General features: G+C 32.9%; 1 protein-coding gene across 2 annotated transcripts in view; it reads left to right on the forward strand.

Annotated features, from left to right (window-relative positions):
* Window positions 1-21,170, forward strand: part of LOC122632111 (small conductance calcium-activated potassium channel protein) — a 114,123-nt gene that overhangs the window by 15,036 nt on the left and 77,917 nt on the right. Inside the window, exon 3 of one of the 2 annotated variants that reach the window (XM_043818594.1) lies at window positions 518-724. The exons of the other annotated variant lie outside the window; for it this stretch is intronic. Coding sequence (XP_043674529.1) covers window positions 518-724 — 207 coding nt within the window. The remainder of the gene's footprint in view (window positions 1-517; window positions 725-21,170) is intronic. 2 annotated transcript variants of the gene reach the window in all.

Raw genomic sequence — 21,170 nt, forward strand, 5'->3', positions numbered from 1 at the left:
AACGTAGAGCAAGTAACGTAGTTTAGTATTAGTAACCACGAACGTAGAAATCAGATAGTTTAGATAGTTTAGATAATTAAAAAGAGAGATCACGATCAAATTTCAGAGAGAGTTTTTCTTTTTTCTTTTCCTGAAGGAGTAAAGAAAGAAATAAACCATGATGTATAAAAAAAGCTATAGAGAATTGAGAGCGAATATGATGAGAAAAGTTTTTTATCTCTCTCCCTCTCTCTCTCTCTCTCTCTTTCTCTTTCTAGCTTATCACACTGCTTTCCTTTTCTTTCTTACTCTATCTATCCATCCTTCGTTAAGTCCGATCTATCAGCACCACCGTTTGTACTCGTCTTCATTTTATTTCTCTCTCTCTCTCTCTCTCTCTCTCTCTCTCTCTCTCTCTCTATCTATCTACCTATCTTTCTCCATCTCACGTTTCACACCATCTCTCTCTCTCTCTCTCTCTCTCTCTCTCTTTCTTTTTATTTGTACGAATATAACAACGTGCTAAAAACACGCCCAGTTTCCCTGGTGGTGCAAATCGTCATCGTCATCAATGGCGACGACGCCTCCCCCGCCAACGGCTATGATGCCCGCTTCCGCTTCCGGTTCCGGCTCCGGTACTCAGGGCGTCGTACTCTGTCCACGTACGCTGTCTCAGGTTCGACGATCACGACTACGCAGAGCCCTCACCGAGGCTACCGCAGAGACCGTCGGCTACGTCAAGACGGTGGGGAAGAATTTCTTTTGATATGCCAAATAATTAATACGTACCTTATATATACTTCATTACACGCAATTTAACATTAATACACGCTCACGCATATTGTGTGTGTGTGTGTGTGTGTGTGTGTATATATATACAATATGTGTGTATATATATATACACATATTGTATTATTTATGCGTTGTCTATCTCGTACGAATTGTCTATTTTTATTTTTACTTTTAATTTAATTTTTTTTTTTCATTTTTTGTGACACACGTCGATGCACGATGCTTTAACGAAGAATAGAGAAGGGTTGTATCGAACGTTCAAAACCGAGATATTTTCTAAGAACAGGGTGTTCTTTCTTTCTTTCTTTCTATTCATTTTTCTCTTTTTTTTCTTCTTTTCTTTTGTGTATGCGCGCGCGTGCATCCTTAAGATATATAAGATGTATCAGAACATTACGTCTCGACTAGTGTGATCTTTTTTTTTATCTGTGCAACGTGGAAGAGTAAATTTCAATAGATTGTGTGTAATCTCTCTCTCTCTCTCTCTCTTTTTCTCTCTTGTAGCATTAGACCTCATGAGACACCCTGTATAAATCGATAGGATATTTAACTGTCTAAGATCAATGTGTCACTGCAGGGATTAATATCATAATCGCTTCGAAACAATAAATCTCTCTCTTTCTCTCGAATAATCATTAAAATATATTTCATGTTGAGTCCGATCGAAAATTTTTGTTTTTTTTTTTTTTTTACGGTTTGCATTCTCCAAGGAAGAAATATATTTTTAATCGAAGAAAATTAAAATGATCGTAATATAGACAACGTCTATAGATACCATCAATATTTCTCTTTTTACATAACCCTGTTCTTCAATATCCTCGGTTTTTAACGTCGTAATATACCCCTTAACACTTAATCGTGCATACCGAGAGACATCATCTCTCTCACGTCTACGTAGGATATCGTCATTAGCTTATAGAACACGCCTTTTCACAACTACCACATAGCTGCATCTACCACTACCATTACCACTATACCACTACTATTATACCATGCCATGATCTTATTATCGTTAGGTTATACTAACCCTGACCTGCATTTTCCAATGATATCCAATGTACATATGTACATATACAGTATGTATGTGTTTGTGTATATATATACATGTTCGTATTTGTATATACACCCATACAAATACACACAAACACTATACGTCGATAAATTTATCCACATCGAATAATCTGTCCATCTACGATCACAGATTTTTATAAATATTTTTCTTCTAAGAAATCTATCTTAAAAATTTATATCTTATTTATGTCCTTAGGGCATTTATCTTCCTCTTGTTAATTAGTAATTAGTATCGTTAGATACGATTAATACACATTATTTACGATCGATACGAAGAGTTTCGAAAGTTTCGTTATACAAAGTTTCCGCAAAGGTACATAAGTTTGGTTTAAGGGAAATATCGACGAGCCATATAACAGGGACCAGAAACTATGAGCGTCTCTCTTTGGCAAAGTTTATCGGAACAAAGATCAAACGGTTCGACACGAAAGACAAATTAAAATATACAAAATTAATAAAAAATATTATCAAACGAATAATATAAACAAATACTTCTTTTTTCGTGATTCGTAATCGATCAGAATAAATCCGATTCGAAAAAATTAATTCGAGAGGAAATAATTTCGTTTAGAATATATTCCGAGAGCAATTATTAATTAGCAAACGATGATAGATAAATAAATTGAGGTGAAAAAAAATATATGTACAGGATGTTCAGAATACAATCACCTCCATTATATTTATATTTTCTTTCAGATATATAAAGAAAGGTAAGGCAAAATCAATTTTCGAAATGACGTTTTATAGTATCGAACAATGCAGTTTGTTTCCAAATTTTAACATAACACTTTACAAAACGAGGAATGTTATCGAAACGAGAAGAGAAAGTGAGGATTAATTTTGCGACAACCTGTACATTGATACGCGACTTTTAACTTAAATTAAAATAGCATTGATGACAATACTACAAGAACTTACCAAAAGAAAAAAAAAAAAAAAATTCTTTCTAAATTCGTTCAATTAAAACAAAGATTATCGGTTTAGAAAGAAGATATCCCATTAAAATTATTTTAGGTTTTTCTAACTTCGTTCTAGCAAAGAAGACGATGCTTCGTGCTACAGGTAAACGTATACGATCGCAAATTTAATAACTATCACCACCCTTTTCACCCACTACCCACCCACCACCTTTTTTAGTAGTATATATCAGGGCACGTGTTTGATCTCCCTTAGAGAGATCCCACCCACCACCCACCCACCATACAGTCCCCCTCTTATCTCGATAGATACTTGGAAAAAAAAACGCACCCGTAGTAGTTGAGTCCACGTGCACGATTTTACACAAAGTTATCGTCACATAGCACGATTTTCCAATATCACACGTATTACTAACACGTGAGAGTAACCACCACATATGTGTGTGTGTGTATATATATATATTTTATACACACATACAAATGGAAGTATATGTCCATGACTATGGACGTGCGAAATCTCGACTTTAATATCGTTTCTCTATCGGAAAATCGATATTAAATATCGAACGTCACCACTAGCCTTTCTTTCTTTCATTTTTCTTTTTTTTCCTCCCTCTCTCTCTCTTTCTCCTCTTTTTTTCTCTTTTTTTTCTCTCTCTCTCTCTCTCTCTTTCTTTCTTTTTCCTGCTGTTTTATCAAGCGACTTTTCACGATGAAAGACATAAAGGAAAATTAACGTGGAAATCTCTATACTATACTCGAGAAATTTGTCCAAATCGAATGTAACCATAAAGAGCAACAAAGAATCATATATATATATATATATTATACGATATATAATATATTTATATAATAAAAATTAAAAAACAAAAAAGACAAGAAAGTATTACTAGCAAATATAAAATAACTTTCGAGTGTATCCATTCGTTGAAAGGTATCTAACAAACTTGTGATTGTTAAAACACGTCTTTAAAGGGAGGACGAATACGTCGAGGATGTTAATACTTTGTAGATATATATATATATATATATATATATATATATATATATATATATATATAAATATGAACAAGAGTATGAACAAGAGAACGAGGGGGAACTAGGACGAGATTAGATGATAACTTGCTAAGATTAATTGTATGATATTATTGTCCGTAAACAATGGCTTTGAGAATTTCAAGTATCTACAGAGGAAATGATATAAGAGTAAGAGGAAGACAAAGATAGACAGACAGACAGAGAGAGAGAGAGAGATAGAGAGAGAGAGAGAGAGAGAGAGAGAGAGAGAGAGAGAGAGAGAAAGAGAGACAGAAATACCCTTTCGGTCGAATGTCAGAGCTATTGTATTTAGAAGTGTCCGAGCAATGATGATGGCTATTCTCTCTCTCTCTCTCTCTCTCTCTCTCTATCTCTCTTTTCCTTTCACTGTACAGAATAAGTAGAATAAGAAGAAGTAGAAGAAGAAGGAACGTAATTAGTCCTTATATTTTTAGTTATCCTTTTGAATGTATAATGAAGTAGGAAGAACGACGAAAGATCGGGATATATATATATATATATATATATATATATATATATATATGTATATATATATCCCGAAGTGAGAGAAGAAAAAACTAAGTACGCGAGTTGGAAAGGATTCACCTTGATTATATGAAGGTTAAGACGAGAGATGAGATTGTGTGTAGGAGAATTGAAACTAAGGGTGGGAAGGAAAGAGGGAAAGAAGGAAGGAAGAAGAAGGATGGAAATGGGTGGGAGGAGGTCTAACGAGGACGAGATGAATCTAATGTATGAAGAAACAGGACGAAAAGGAAAAGAGTTGTTGCATTACATTGTTCTGTTGGCTCGTTGACGAAAAAGAAATAGAGAAAGGTGGAAGGTCGAAGAAACCGTATATGTATCGTCTTCATGTATATATATATATACACATATATGTATATATACGTGTGTGTGTGTATATGTAGAACATAAATGGTGACCTAACTCATTCTACGTTTCTTTATTTGGCAACGTCGTGGGTGGTGACACACAAAAAAAAATCGAACGAGACTGCTACCGAACTACTACTACTTGCTACTGCTATTGTTTTTGTTATTGTTATTGTTGTTGTTGTTGTTATTGTTAGTGGTGGTGGTGTTACTAATACAGTTTCTACTACTGGCTGCTATTACTATTACTGTGAAATACTACTATACTATGTTGGTTTCTTTCTTTCTTTTTTTCTTTTCTTTCGTCTCACTTTCTCCCCCCATATTCTTACGTCATTCCCTTATCCTACGTCTTTTTGACTTCGGAACATCTTCATTTTTTTTCCTTAGCAACAAACCCCCTTACGTCTTCAACCCTCCGATTATTATCTCGAAAACGATGTCGCGTCGAGAGGTATCTGTGTGTGTATTATGTGTATACGTGTTGTGTATGCATGGAAATGCTTTCTCGAACTGTGTACATATTGTACACAAAACGTATTAAGAAAAAGAGTGCTACGATGACGTACACATATATACATTTATATGCTGTAGTATATATCGAGGGTAAATCGGGAACGAACGCATCGAACCAATGCAGTATCTTCTATATATATATATATATATATATATATATATATATATATATATATATACCTCTGTAGATTTTTATTCCTCAGTTTTTATTAAATCTCAAATTATCATCAGGAGCCATCAAAAAGTATTTAACAAAGATTTCTTTGAAAAAGAAAAAAGAAATAATTTTTTTGTTATTATCAACCTAACGTCACGATTATTTTTTATCGTTTTCAAATTTATCAGGAATATAGTAAAACATTCTATCGCCATATCGATCGATCAATTTTATTCTATATCTCTTCTTATTCCTACGAAATAGTCTTTCGACATTCGTCTCGGTCAAGCTGCTTATTCTACTGGCGTCGCATAGAAAACTGGTACGTTTGCTTCATGTTTTCACGGAAAGTAAACGTTTCCGATAACATAAGTAGGAACACGTGGAAGTAAATGGTTCTATTCGTCTAGCTTTTCCAAATATATCCGAATATAAATTTTCAAAATCGTTTTTCACATACCATTACGGTATGAACAGGATAAAGGATGAATCAAAATTTTTAAAAGCGTAACCGACGTGCATATTATTTTTGTTATAGCATACATATTTATTATATATGTGTATATAAATATTTTTTTTTTTTTTTTGGTTTATCTATAATATATACGATACGAGTATTTGCTTCGATCGACGTTTCCAATATATTTTATATCTTTTTCTGTTTTTTATTTTTTTTTTTTTTTCATCGTACCTATTTCTTTTATTGATTTCTTTTTTCTTTTCTTCCAATTTTTCAATATATACATATATATATATAAAAGAAATAAAATAAAAATTTTCTTTCTAAGATATATCCCGTCTAACGAGCTCTAACACGAACGAACACGAAATGATTCATTGAAGTGAAAGAAACTTATTGGATATTATGTAACGCAATGCGGCTTGGCATAGAAAGACGTTCACTCTCGCTTGCTACGTAAGTAAGAAACATAATCAAAATCGTATTCTGTAGTTGGCAGACGTTAATGGCAGACGTGTTGCTCTGTTCCATTGCTGTGAACGTCTGTCAATTAATTTTACGATGAATTCAAGCAGAGTTATTACTTTGCACGTGGCAAGACAGCCGTTAATATTTACTACGACGAACGAAACGAAAAAAAGAATTAAAATTGTATTTTAACTCGTACGAGTAATTATTCTATTATTCGATTAGTTCATAAATTAATACAAAAAAAAAAAGAATCATTTATATTACTTAGAACGATGATTTCTTCATTCATTTGTCGATCGAGTAAATATAATCGTTCGTTTCTCTATTTATTAATATTTTACGTAAGCTAATGATACACAAATATTTTTGCATACGTTCATCGTAATAAATTTCTATCTTGTAACTTGAAAATTATTTATTAATGAAAAATAAGAAAAAAAATAATAATAACAATAAAAGGAATTGAAAAAGAAATGGGAATAAAAATTTCTGAAGATATGAAACGAAACAACGCAAAGCAAGAATTTTTTCAACGCACGTAAAGTCGAAATAAATTCGTCCAATTCATAAATTCATTCGAAAACATAACTTTGAATCAGATCAATAAATAGAATAGTTTCTTTTTCTATTCTTTTACTTTTTTTTGTTTTTTTTTTTTTTTTTAACTATTTTACGTAGCTAATAATTCACGAATAACTCTTTTATACGATCTCATTGCAACAAATTTCTAACTTACAAACGAAGTTTATTTACGATTGAAAGATATAAAAAGGAGGATTATAAAAAATATCAAACTTTGTAAATAAAAATGTCTAATAATGCGAGACAATAAATACACAATGTAAGATGAATTGTTTAACACTCGTAAAATTTAGATAAATCCATGTAATATCGCTTATGCTTTAAATCTCAACAGTTTTGACTAAATTCATAGACGAGATTTGTTAACACGATAGATACACATAATGTCTATGATGATGTTTGTGAACGAAACATGACAAGCAACGTTATCGCGAGAGCGTTGGATTAGAAAATATAAAGGCGACGTAGATAGTCGTGCAGCAGTGTTGATGGATCATACGATGAAGATAGACGTATGCATGACAAGCGAGTAAAACAAGGGAATCTACTTCGTCAAACGATTGATAATTATCATAGCCCATAGTCGTTTACTTATTGGTCGATCGTTATCGTTTCTGATGCTTGACATTAACGAAGATCGATACATCGCTTTGATCGAAGCATGCTCTCTATGTTTGATCTTTTCTCGCACGAGAAAGAGAGAGAGAGAGAGAGAGCATAAATTTGTAAAAAAAAAAAGAAAAAAAAACAGAAAAAACCAAGAAAATATTACAACAATAAATTAGATATTTATTTCTTGATCACGATCCTCTTGATCATCGAAGAAAAGAAAAGAGATAAAGAATGAGAAAGAGAGAGAGAGAGAGAGAGAGAGAGAGAGAGAGAGAGAGAGAACCGCGAATTACTTGAAAGCTGTATTTTATGAAATAAAATTACTTCTGCAAGTTCTTCAATTAAAAAACTTTTCGCATCTCTCGAATGAGAGTTCGAACGATATAAATCCGTGAATCGTTCAACGACGACGACTGGTCGTTCTCGGCTCGTCGTTCATCCGACAAAAGAAAACAAAGAGATTCTTCAAGAATCGATATGAAAAAAGAAATAAAATGTTGGCAGAAATGTCGACAGAAAGGAAGAGAGAGATAGAGATATCTTATGGAAAGACGATCGAGAAGAACGAGTGTAGTAAAGGCGTCCAACTGTTTCCTTACGTTTTTACAAACGAGATGTGTGGTCTCTCTCTCTCTCTCTCTCTCTCTCTCTCTCTCTCTCTCTCTCTTTCTTTCTTTCTTTCTTTCTTTCTTTTTCTTACATAGAGAGTTCCGACATATCGACTTGTTATCGATCCACGTTAGAAGTTAGAAAGGGAGAAAGAATGATGAAAGTCGGACAAGAGACATTCCGAAGAACAATTCGAGAAAGAAAATAATTTGTCCCTAGGTAGCCAACTTCCTTGAGTGACCGACTACACTATACTTTCAACTTATACTACTAAACAGACCACTACTACTACTACTATTACTACACTACCACCGCTATCACCATCACCACACTACCATTACGATCATTACTACTATCTTCTACTTCTATTTCCTTTTCTTTTAGTTACTTCTAAGCTTCCGGAAAAGCCCTCTCTCTTACAAATTTCTCTTTCTTACTGAAGGATATTACCGGTCTGTCAAAGGAAGAACTTTGGATTTCTACGAAATGAACCCTTCGTAATGCACTACCTCTCTCGTTTCTACATAAGATATATATATATATATGTGTGTGTGTGTGTGTTTGTGTATGTACATATATATCGTATATGGTGTAGATATCGAGACAAGAGGTTGGTCGAATACCTTGACATAGTAGTCAACTTGAAACCAAAGCAAATAAGAGAAAAAAAAATGAGAGGAAGAGAGAGCAGAGGGGAAGAAAGAAAAGGAAAAAAAAAACAAAAAAAAAGAAAAGAAAAGAGGGATGTGCTAACCTCGTACAGTACAAAACTTACTACTTCGTTCTATAAGCTTTTCGCGCTTTTCTCTCTTGCCTTCGCTTTTTTTTTTCTCTTATTGCGTGCAAAAAAGGTGTTACGAGTGAAGGAAAAAAGGGAGAGAAAGTAGATATAAAAAAGAGGTTTATATATATATATATATATATATATATATATATATATATATATTCTTCCCTTCTGCCGGTTCCTCCAATAATGCGAGCTTTTTTTCCCTTGCTGTCGACAAAAGTATACAGGAAGCTCCTCTCTATCGCCATAACGTAGTCGTAAAGCTTGCTTTTGTGCCATAAATGTCGCTAGTATATAACATTTTGTTAGCACTTCTCTCTTTCTCTCTCTCTCTCTCTCTCTCTCTCTCTCTCCCTCTCTCTCTCTCTCTTAAAGCTATGCAAAAAACTTTATGAATATTCTAAACGTCGAAAATTATGAAAATTTGATGAATTCTAAATGCTAAAATGAATGGGACTGAGATCTTTGTTGACGGTTTACTTCAACAAAAGAGATACGTTATTAATGAAATAACACGTTTTATAAAATAAGATTTTTTACAAAAAAAAAAAAAAAGAAAAACTTATTAATAATATAACGAATATTTTCTAAATGATTATGAATTTTTTTTTGTAAATTAATAACAAGTATATTACCGATGGAGGGACTACGAAAAGTGGAGAATAGAAATTCCGTTGGAAAATATCCCGTTTCCCTTGATAACTTTATTTACTTTAACTTCATCAATTTTCTCTCTACCATAAGAATAATGAGTTTAGCAAACAAATAGGTATCTAAACGGCAAACCGCATTGCGTGCAGTCACGAACGATAAATCTGTTAAATATGAATGAAATTATAATAAAAACCTCGACAGAATTTCAAGCGTTAATTTTTCTCATTCGGAAAATGATTTCATAATATTTCTAAATATCTGTAATAATAAAACAACGACGACAACAACAATAATAATAATAATAATTATTATTATTATTATTGTTGTTGTTGTTAATAAAAAATTATTTTTCTATAATGACATATGTAGATCAAAAAAAAGTAGATCAATTTATTCTCGAGAAATAATTCCTTCGTGTTACTTAAAAATTTAAAGAAGATAGCGTGCGAGACAAGATATATCGTTCTTTTTTAATATTTCAAATGATTTAGATCGATCTCTCATTTTTCATTTACGATAACTCGTTCAACGTTATGTGTGATTCATCGATAAAGAGAAAGAGAAAAACGGAGGTAAAAAGAGAGGGAAAAAAAAGAGAGAAGAGAGAAGAAATTCAAAAAAATATTTAAAAAATAATCCGCAGGTATTTAACGGCCACACTTCATACACCTCTCGTATAAATTTTTCAAAGCGGTGATAAAAGCCAGCTATCCACTCGTATCACTCTTTCTCTCTCTCTCTCTCTCTCTCTCTCTCTCTCTCTCTCTCTCTCTCTCTCTCTGATGATACTCACGAACGATCTGGAATCCGGTTATACGTATATATCCTTGAACGACACCGTATATGCAGTATATTCCCTTATGAATTATTGATAACGATATTGAACCGAAATCTACCGTTGTTCGTTTGCGATATATAACAAACTTTGGTTTCAAACATTCGAGTAAGAAACAAAAATGAAAGAAATCGAACAAGAGAAACGAATTATTAAGAAACGCAATGATACGAGTAAAAGAAAGAGAAAGAAAGTAGATAGGAATATGGAGGATGGTATATATAGATAGAAGTGATTGGTAATGCGAAGAAGAGAACGAGAGAGTGTTAAATCAAATATCGAATGCGCGTTGAACCACCGTTAATGTTAAATCCGACCTGTAATTACGATCGTATGTCCAGCATTCCGATTCTCTCCGATTTGTATTTCTCCTTCCAACATCCTCTGACCCATTCCAACCCACAGCTCCCCCACCATACCACTCGTCTCCTCGTAAATCCATCGATCGGTCCATAGGCATCGGCAAATAGTAGATAAGCCGCCTATAGCTCGGAGTTCACTGAGAGAATTAGTTGATCGTGTCCTCTTCCCCTACTCTATTCTCTTCTCCCTACCTCCTTACCCTCTCTCTCTCTCTCTCTCTCTCTTCCTCTCTTTCTTTCTTCCCCCATACCTAAATTCATTCATCTAGATTATCATAGATCATTCCGTACTTTTCGAGTTTCGTTAAACCACGCACATATTAGATATAGTGCATTATTCAAACGCGATTCACTTTAATTAACCCGTTGAAATTTATGGCCAACTATGAGCATATATATAACGGGGGGAGGATACATTCGATATTTCGTGTTACAACCGATCTTATGTAGAGGTATATCGTACACCCACCAATCACCACCTCCCTCACCTCTCTCCCATTTCGTATGTACGTATTCGTATATGAAATTCACTACATACAACCGATACACTTACACGTTATTACGTATATGTATTTACGCATAAAGGGGTGGATGGAAGGTGGATGAAGGGGGAGGAATCACACGATACGCGTTACTTACCGCAGCTTGAACTTCGGCATTATGTGGTTCATTACCGGCTTGATGTTTCGGTCCAACACTCCATTGTCGGGGCAACAATATTCGTGCTACGGAACCACCACCACCACCACCACCACCACCACCACCACCACCACCACCACCACCACCACCACCACCACCACCACCACCACCACCACTACCACTACCACCACCATCACCGCATACCGTTTCTCACTGTACCATAGCCACCAACGTTGTTCGCGAAACTTTACAAACAAATTTGTTCAATCGAGTTATCCAACATAATTTCGATAAAATTTCTTTTTTCCTTTTTCTAAACGTCTAATCTATTCGTTAATAATTTCAAACGAACGATTTCTTTTTTTTTTCTCCTTTTCGTTCTTTGTCCTCTCACTTAATTCCATCACTCGTCAATATCATTGTCATAAAATATATATATATTTTTTTTTTCGTTCTAAATGTTTCCTATTTCAACGAACAATAGTTCGTTCAGCGATAAGAACTACCATCGATTATTTATAAATTCGAAATATTTCGATGGAGTCGATTAATGAAACTCCGAATTTTGAGATCCGGGATTGGAAAATACTAGACTAGGCTAATTAAATTCATCGATTGTGGTTAAACACGCATCAGACATTATCGTCCGACTGTATTCTCGTTATTTATTATACGCGACGCGAAGTATCACAGTCGAGTTGTTTTACATACCGTTCACGTAAAGAACATAAAGGATTGGTCATATTGTAGAAGATGGTTATGTAAATGTATTTCAGAAACGTAAGTGATGATAGTTATAAAAGGAGAGAATGGAGAGGAAGAATTACGAGGACAAGCGTAAACTTTTTAAATGAGATAAAAACATTGTGTCCTAATTAGCAGCGGGCAAATTATATAACAACAATAACGACAACGATGATAATAATAATAATAATAATAATAATAATAATAATAATATTATTATATTATATATTATTATTATTATTATTATTATTATTATTATTATTATTATTATTATTATTATTATTATTATTATTATTATTATTATTATTATTATTCATTGATTCTTCGTAATTCAATGTTTCTTCGTGTCTACAAAAAAAAAAAAAAAAAAAAGAGAGAAAGAATGATATCGTAATATAAAAATTAATACAAGTAAATTATATTACACTAAAAGAGAGAGAGAGAGAGAGAGAGAGAGAGAGAAATATTATAGAAAACTTCGGACACGAAGTAAAAATTAATGAGAATAAAAATGTGAAATATATAATTAATACGGATTATAATGAAATAAATTTTTTTATATATACAGATAAACATGTATGCACACATACGTACATATACACAGGCCATCTTTAATAAAACGTTCTGTTAATGAAAAGAAAAAATAAAACGTAGAACGTATCGTCCTATAGATTATTGTGCAAATTTCAAAGTTACGTGGCATTATACGGAATTAATTATTATTAACTCTTTTCCAAGATCATCTAAAATAGATAATCTTTATCTCGAGAGATTCGATCGTTTGATAGAAAGAGACAGAAAGTTCAAATCCGTTTTTCAATTAATTAATCATGAGAGACAGTCAACGATTTGTAATCTTTTCTTTCTCGTCGATCTTTTTCGTTCTATTAAATCGTAAAAAATATCTGAAAGAAGATTTTCACGTAATCGAAATAAATAAACAACGATTAATTTCTTACTCTTGTTATACGTGTACGTGTGTGTGTGTCTATAATAGCTATATTTAACACTGTCGTAGAAACGAATTTTCGTCGATTAATTTCATGTTTCGTAGATGAATTATGTTCGAATCGTTCATTTTTCAATATAGAGATGAAAACGCTTCCAAATGGTAGAACGATTACTTTTTAATTTCCGTTATTTATCAATGTCTTTACCATCGTAACCTCTCTTTAGAAATATTTTCTTCTTCTTTTCTCTCTTTTCTTTCTTTTCTTTTCTTTCTTTTTTTTTTTTATTTTATTTTACATTTTCAAGAATCGCCTTAAGAAACTTACTAGAAATTAAAAAAAAAAAAAAAAAAAAAGGAAGAAAGAAAAGAAAAAAACGATGAGTTAGTAGATGAAAGAAAAATGAGAGAAAGAGAATTAAATATCATAAAACCGATAACAAATATATTTTCGTCGACAAGAGTGCTCCGGATATGTAATAACGTCGAAAAATTTTAACGGGTTAATCTTCCAGAATTTTTTCACGAATTTAAACAAAATAAAAAAGAAAGAAAAAAAGAGAAATGAAATCGTCAAATAGTAATGTCAAATAAGAATACCTCGAAAATATTCGATGAAATAATATCGTAAGAATTATTAATATATTATCGAAGCGTGCTCGTAAAGGATTTTTTGCCCTCGTTCGTTGAACGATAACGAAAACACGATGTTATAAATAATAAAATAATCATAATATAAAGCACGATCGTCCACGATTGTTAACTCGAAAATATTCATGTCAGCTATGTCGCATTAACGTTACTATATCGTATTTCCACGAAGACCAAATTTTCCCTACAAATCTCGTTGTACTCCGCATTCTATAATTTGGTCCCTTGGCAAACGGGCACGTAACGTTCTCTCGAATTGTGCTTTGTTATCAAAATCGTACAATACATAATACCTAACAGCAAGCAAAACATTCAAACACGTAGATGTGTGTATGAAATCAATGGAAGATACGTGAAAATGTCGTCGATGATTTTTTGTTACTTCGATAAAATTTTGTGTCGAATCGTATAGTAGAAAAAGAAAGACAAAAAGAAGAAAGAAAAGAATTAATTCTATTTTCGATTCGAAAAAACTTCTTTTATTGTTACCTAGTTTTTTTTTCTTTTTATATATATATATATATATATATATATATATATATATATCTACTCGTATATAATATATATCTACAATATAAACATACGATATAAATATAGTACCAAAGGAAAGATAATGCTCTTTAAAAGCCAAAAATGGGATATGATAAGACGAACGAGGTATATTTCTCATCGTTTTAAACGATACCTAGAAGGCGAATAGATCGTAACGCTATTTATGAATATCGTAGAATCTATGAAAAATAATTTCGATGTACTTATCGACCTCTATTTGAAAACTTTATGAAATTTATTTTACGATTTCCTTCTATTTCTATCTCGTCGTGAAATATCGCGTTATTTTGTTCAAAAAAAAAAGAAAAAAAATAGAAAAAAAAAAGAAAAAAAAATTGAATCGAGATAATTGAAAGAACGTCGATTCACATCTATCGATTAAAATCGATACGAAGAGCCAAAAAAAAAATATTTAAAAATATATATATATATATTTATAATAAAAAATATATAACGTAGAATATAACGAAATACATATCGTAGAATCTTTAGTCAAGGTCAAAAAGATTTTACGAAGTTTGCCTTTGCATGCTATCCGTTTTAGGATGCACTATGGCGAGCGATCGTATTACAAAATATAGCCAAAATCAAATTATCTCTTTAACGCGAGGACAACCTAGTTTCTAGCTGCGCTCAAACGTCTTCTTCGAGCTACGAAACGTAGGATGGAGAGAGAGAGGGAGAGATAGATAGATAGAGAGAGAGAGAGAGAGAGAGAGAGAGATAAATAGATAGATAGATAGATAGATAGATAGATAGATAGATAGATAGATAGATAGATAGATAGATAGATAGAGAAGATATCACACCTCTCTCATCGTTAAACGTTAACGCTTCAACACTAACAGGCCTTATAAAATCTAATTAATCGAAACGTTAATGGCACTATATGTGTATATACTTATATTTATATTATTAAACGATGGTCTTATTCCTCTTCGTGATATCAACATTTATATCAGACCTATTTCTAATAAATATATACTACACCATTTCATTTATAAATATTAGATGAATTATTATTAAATCGAAATGTTTATTTTATTAATTACGAGTTAAGTTTTATATTAATAAAGAAATAGTCGACGATGTAAAACGTGTGTTCTGGTATCGTTATTATTTTTACGTCTCGTTTATTGTTAGCACGTCTCTCTCTCTCTCTCTCTCTCTCTCTCTCTCTTTTCTCTCACTCTCACTCTCACTCTCTCATTAAATTTACATAGAAAAGATATAAGACGAGATCGTATAAAGAGTAAAAGGGCTCCTCTCTAAGATCCGTTGAAGGTCGTCGTCTTTCGCTTTACTACTTATCTACTTAATCTTACTACTCTATATACTTTTTTATCTACGCATTTTTTATCCAAAAATCCAACCAAGCAGACTAATCCATCATTTGAGAAATAGCCACTTTTTCTTCCTTTTTTTATCTTTCCTTTTTTATTTACTTCTTTCTTTCTTTCTTTCTTTCTTTCTTTCTTTCTTTATCTTTCCTTTTTTTTTTGCTACGACTGCGTTAACATATCTCACGCAGCTATAAAATTATTATTGAGATACGTTTATCGAGATATTTGAAGATAATTTCGTGAAAATAAAAAATGAAAGAAAAATCAACGCGTAAAAGAGTAATTCGTATTATTGAAATACGTTTATCGAGATGTCCAAAAACATTGCTCGTGAATAATGAAAGATGGAACGATATAAGAATAATATATTCCTAATTAATGTTCAAAACTATATACATATATACGTACATAGACATATATACGTACATAGACATATATATATATATATATCCTCGCATTGATACCCAATCTCGTTAAAACTTTTTTATACATTTTTTTCCTTCCCCAATCAAACGAACCCATGCCTTTGAATACTTCATAACGTAGGTATATATCCTACGGAAATGAATGTACGGTTTAACGAGTAGGTATATGTCATTTGCAGCCGTGCAGCATTTTAACATCATATTCATACGTTAGAGAGAAGTATCTCTTTCTTTCTTATCGCCGAATGATATCTCTATTATTTATTCCTACCAAATAGAACGAAAACGTTTCCCTTCCTTTTTCTTTCCATCTCCTCCTACTTTTCTCCCTACTTTACTTTCTTCACTTTTTTCCTTTCTTCCTTTCTTCAAAATAAAAGAAAATAAAAAAAATAAAAATAAAAATAAAAATAAAAAAAAAAAAAAGAAGAGAAACTTCGCCTTCGTTATAACGATCCGATAAATCTTCGGGGAGACACATATATTCCGTCTCATCGATCGAGACAAGCTTCACGATGAACGGACAGAGATAAAATAGAACAAAAAAAAAGGATAAATAAATAAATAAATAAATAAATAAATAAACAACAGAAAAAAAAACAGCAGGAAGAAGAGAAAAGCAAAAAAAAAAAGAAGAAGAAGAAGAATAAAAGCAGAAGATAAAGGGGAAGAAAAAGAAAATAAAAATAAACGGACGAGGATATATCTAGAGAGACACGAAGAGGTAACGCATAATGAGAGAGAAGAAAAAAAGAGTGAGAGGGAGAGATCGAGAAGGATACAAGAAAAAAGAAAAAAAAAAAAAAATACGACAGGACGATTTCGTGACTTGGTTATTCCTCGAATGCGTGACCGTGCGACATGGATAAAGTGCGAAAGTAAATTCATCGAGGTCAAACAGAGTGAGAGGGGAAGAGGTAAAGAAGTGATATAGGGGGAAGTTTGGGGGGGTGAAATGGAGGAAGGTTGAAAGGGACAGGGTTGAAGAACACGGTTGGATCGTGATCGATAAGGTTTCCTCCTTTTATCCCTGGCTCTTAGTTTTCTCTGTCGATAGGAAAAGAAATAAAAGCTAGTAGTCGCCTAAGACACCATGAAAATGCTCACGCGAGATCTCACGATATAAGTCTTCCTCCTTGACCAATGATTCTTCTCCTTTCTCCTTTCCTCTTTTTCCTTTCTCCTTTTCTTCTGTCTTCTCACGGACATGGTAAAAAATAAAAAAAAAAATAAAAAATAAATAAAAAAAAAAAAATTAAAAAACAAATCAAGATCATACTCCTTCGCGTTTATCCATCCTTCTCCTTGTTCTCCTCCTCCTCCTACCCCTCTCCTTTTTTTTCCTCCTAGTGGTTTTCTTATCGGATATTATGAAACGTTAATCGGATCGCATCGATCTTGTTCTACGTAATTCTTCTTTCCACGTTTTTTTTTTTATCTCTCTCTCTCTTTTTTTTTTTTTTTAATTTTATTTTTTCTTTCCCTCCTTTTTTCTTTTTAATTACGGCACGTGGAGAGAGGTCGCAGCGCGGATAGAGAAGATAATCTGGATACGAGAAATTCATTGGGATCGATTAAACGGTATACTGTATCAATGTCAATAAAGAAAATAAGAGAGAGAGAGAAAGAAACAGAATGATATAACGAGAGAACGAGAGAACGAGAAAAAAAGGAAAATTTTATATGCGCGTATGTACGTTCGATAATAATCGAAAAGTATATAACGTAAGTATGTATATATATATATATATATATATATATATATATATATATATACATATACATATACATAGAATATATCTGGTTGGACACAAAAGTAGTCGAGCGTAAATTCGTTTATCAGGAAATTCGATAGAGATTCGATATGGTCGAATATGGTTCGATAGGATCAAACAAGGATGAAGAGAAAGAATAAGAGAGAAAGAATAAGAGAGAGAGAGAGAGAGAGAGAGAGAGAGAGAGAGAGACGATGAAATCCGAGAAAGGTGTCAGAAGGGCTCGTCAACTGATGTTTTCCTCTGAAAACGAAGAATAAATGGAGAACGAGGCAAGTGACTGTCGTGGATAGAACATCTATTAATCCGCCATCTTATTCTCTCTTTGAAAATCTAATAGACAAACTCTTCTCATTCGATATACGCCCACGATCTATATTTTATGATACCCTATATCTTCATATATGAATATGGTGAATATGGTGAATATATGAAGAACAAAAAAAAAAAAAAAAAAAGTAAAAAATTCTTGACAATCGAGAAATTAATCCAATTTATTTATTCCTTCACGAATATCTTCCATACTTCGAAATAATTTCTTTCCTGGATAATCACATTCACGTGTTACGATGTATCCACTTTTTATCTCACTCGACTAAAAATTTCCATTCGACTTTTCCACGTATTAGATTTTAGAACGTATTTGAATTTAAATGACAATGTTCTATGTATATCTACGTATAACGAGCTACTATATTTTTTTCTCTTTTTCTCTTTCTCTCTCTCTCTCTCTCTCTCTCTCTCTCTCTCTCTCTCTTCTCTCTTGTTTTTTCTTTCTTTTATCGAAGTATAGTAATCGACTGACTACAGTTTGCTCGTACTGTAACACTTTTCTCTCTCTCTCTTTTTCTCTCTGTTCCACACTTTTCTATGATATTTTACGTGTCAATAAATAGAGAAAATCAACGTCGAAAGCACCATATTTAACTTGAAAAATGAAACGTGTAACGCGTACGATAAAATATTTTCGTTGCTTCTCGTTGACACGTCGAAAGAATCTTTCTATCTGTACGCTATCTTCTCTTCTTTTTCACTCGAGAAAAGATCTCGAAAGAGCATCGAGAAAACATCGACAGCTAGAGTTGAAGATTTATATGTATGTACATATAAAGAGTGGATAAAAAGAAGATATAAAGAGAAAGATAACATATATAATATTAATATGTAAACGTGACGATTTAAATAGAATAATGAATAACGAATGAAAATCAAGCAAATTATTATTATGCGGTTTAATCAAGGCGAAATATAAAAATTTGAAAAAAAAAAAAAATACAAAAAAAAAAGGAATATCAAAATTTAATCAAACTTCGAATAGAGAGAAAAATTATACGTATACATTTAAAAATAAACATATAACGTAACGCATGAATAAATCAATAACGATGAAAATCAAACAAAATTATTATAAAGTTTAATCGAAAAGAAATAGAAAAATTTTGACAAAAGAAAAAAAAAGTATTAAAGAAAACAAAATTTAGAAATGACGATTATCCTCAAAAGTCGATAAAAAATACACCGAAAGATAATCATGCATTTATATATTACGCACACATAGACACAGGCAAATCGATGATAAATCGAGACCTAAACAAATCCCCCAAAAAAAAAAAAAAAAAAAAAAAAAATATAAACCAAACGAATCATTAGATACCCTGATCAAGACGAATTAACAAAAAAAATACAATAATCAAAAAAGACTTTCTCGTCGGAGTATGATGATAAATCAATAAAAAATCCAAGAAAATTGTTATATACCCTAATCAATACGCTACATAAGAAAATACAACAATTAAGAAAGACTAAGTCGCCGAAGTATGATCGAAGAAAAATATTCATAGAAAAAAAGAAAAAGAAAAAAAAAAAAGAAAGAAAGAAAGAAAGAAAGAAAGAAAAGATGAATAACAAGAAACGGAGCAAGAAGAGAAAGAAAAAGAGGAAGAGGAACGAAAACAAGAACAAAAAACCAAAAAAAAAAAAAAAAAAGAAAACGAACAAAAAAAAAATGCGTACACACATATACGTATACGCCTACCGTCGGTTGAGAAGGGTTGTTCATAGTCGAAATATAAACCTAAGCACGCTGATAGTAGCAGGATGGTTAGTGGTGGTGGTGGTGGTGATAGTAGTGTAGTGGTGGTGATGATGGCGCTGGTAGATGCCGTCGAGGTCGAAGGCGGTGGTAGCAAGGAAGAGTGGAAGGGTGGTGGACGTATGGGGGAAGGAGGGTTGCTAGTGCTAGTGGTAGTGGTAGTAATGGAGGTGGTGGAAGAGGTTGGAGGATAAACGGGGAGAAGGGAAAGGAGAAATAAATGGGGACCGACGCAGTCCTGTCGGGAGCGTCAGAGCGGGCGGACGCTCACCACCGACGCTTCTCTCGCTCGCCTCGTTTCGTCTCGCTTGGCTCTCTCTCTTTCTCTCTTTTTATTTTTTTTCTCTCTCTTTCTTCTCTCTTTCGTTCTCTTTTTTGTCTTTCTCTCTTTTACCACATCGTCCTCCTTCTGTTCCTTCTTCTCCTCCTTCTCCTTCTCCTGCTCCTCCTCCACCCCTCCTGTTCCTTCCTAATCTTTCGCATTTTTTAAATCCCTTTTTTTACTCCTTTCTCGGTTCCATCATCATTTTTTACTTCTCTTTCTGTTTTTCTATATATATATATATATGTATGTATTTGTTTATATATATCTATAATATGTAATATATTTATATATATATATATATATCCTACGTTTTCGAAGGGACATTTTCTTTTATTCTCTTTTTTTTTCTTCTTCTTCCTCTTCTTCTTTTTCTTCCTCTTCTTCTTCACTGTATACATATTTTATCTTCTCTTCCTACGAAGCGCGAGATAAAAGAAAGATAATCGAAGGGTGAACGCGGAGTGAGCACGTTTGTTGTTGTTCTTTGCGCGCGTAGACGCGACGATGCGACTCGAAAAGACGCGTGTACGAAATTGCCGGTTATGTTGGTTACGCCGGTTAGAAGAAGACAACGTCATCCTCAACAATCATAACCAGCAGCAGCAGCAGCAGGATAACCAACATCAACATCACGACCACCACCACCACTATCACCACGTCTTTAATCATCATCACCACCAGCATCACCATCATTATCGCCGCCAGCATCGTCATTACTACTACTACTATTATTATACCGATACTAAGATCTAGGATCTACGATCGTCAATCGTGTTTCTCGTTGAAACATACAGATTTTGTTTCATTCGAGAAAATAGAGATATCAAGGAGGAGAGAGAGAAAGAGAGAGAGAGAGCGCGCGCGCGCGCGCATCACCCTCCTCTCTTCTCGTCTCTTCTCTTCTCTTCTCCTCTCCTCTTTCCCCCGCATTGAAAAACTG

The sequence above is a fragment of the Vespula pensylvanica genome, chromosome 9, assembly GCF_014466175.1.
Source record: "Vespula pensylvanica isolate Volc-1 chromosome 9, ASM1446617v1, whole genome shotgun sequence".
In the NCBI taxonomy this organism is placed as follows: Eukaryota; Metazoa; Arthropoda; class Insecta; order Hymenoptera; family Vespidae; genus Vespula; species Vespula pensylvanica.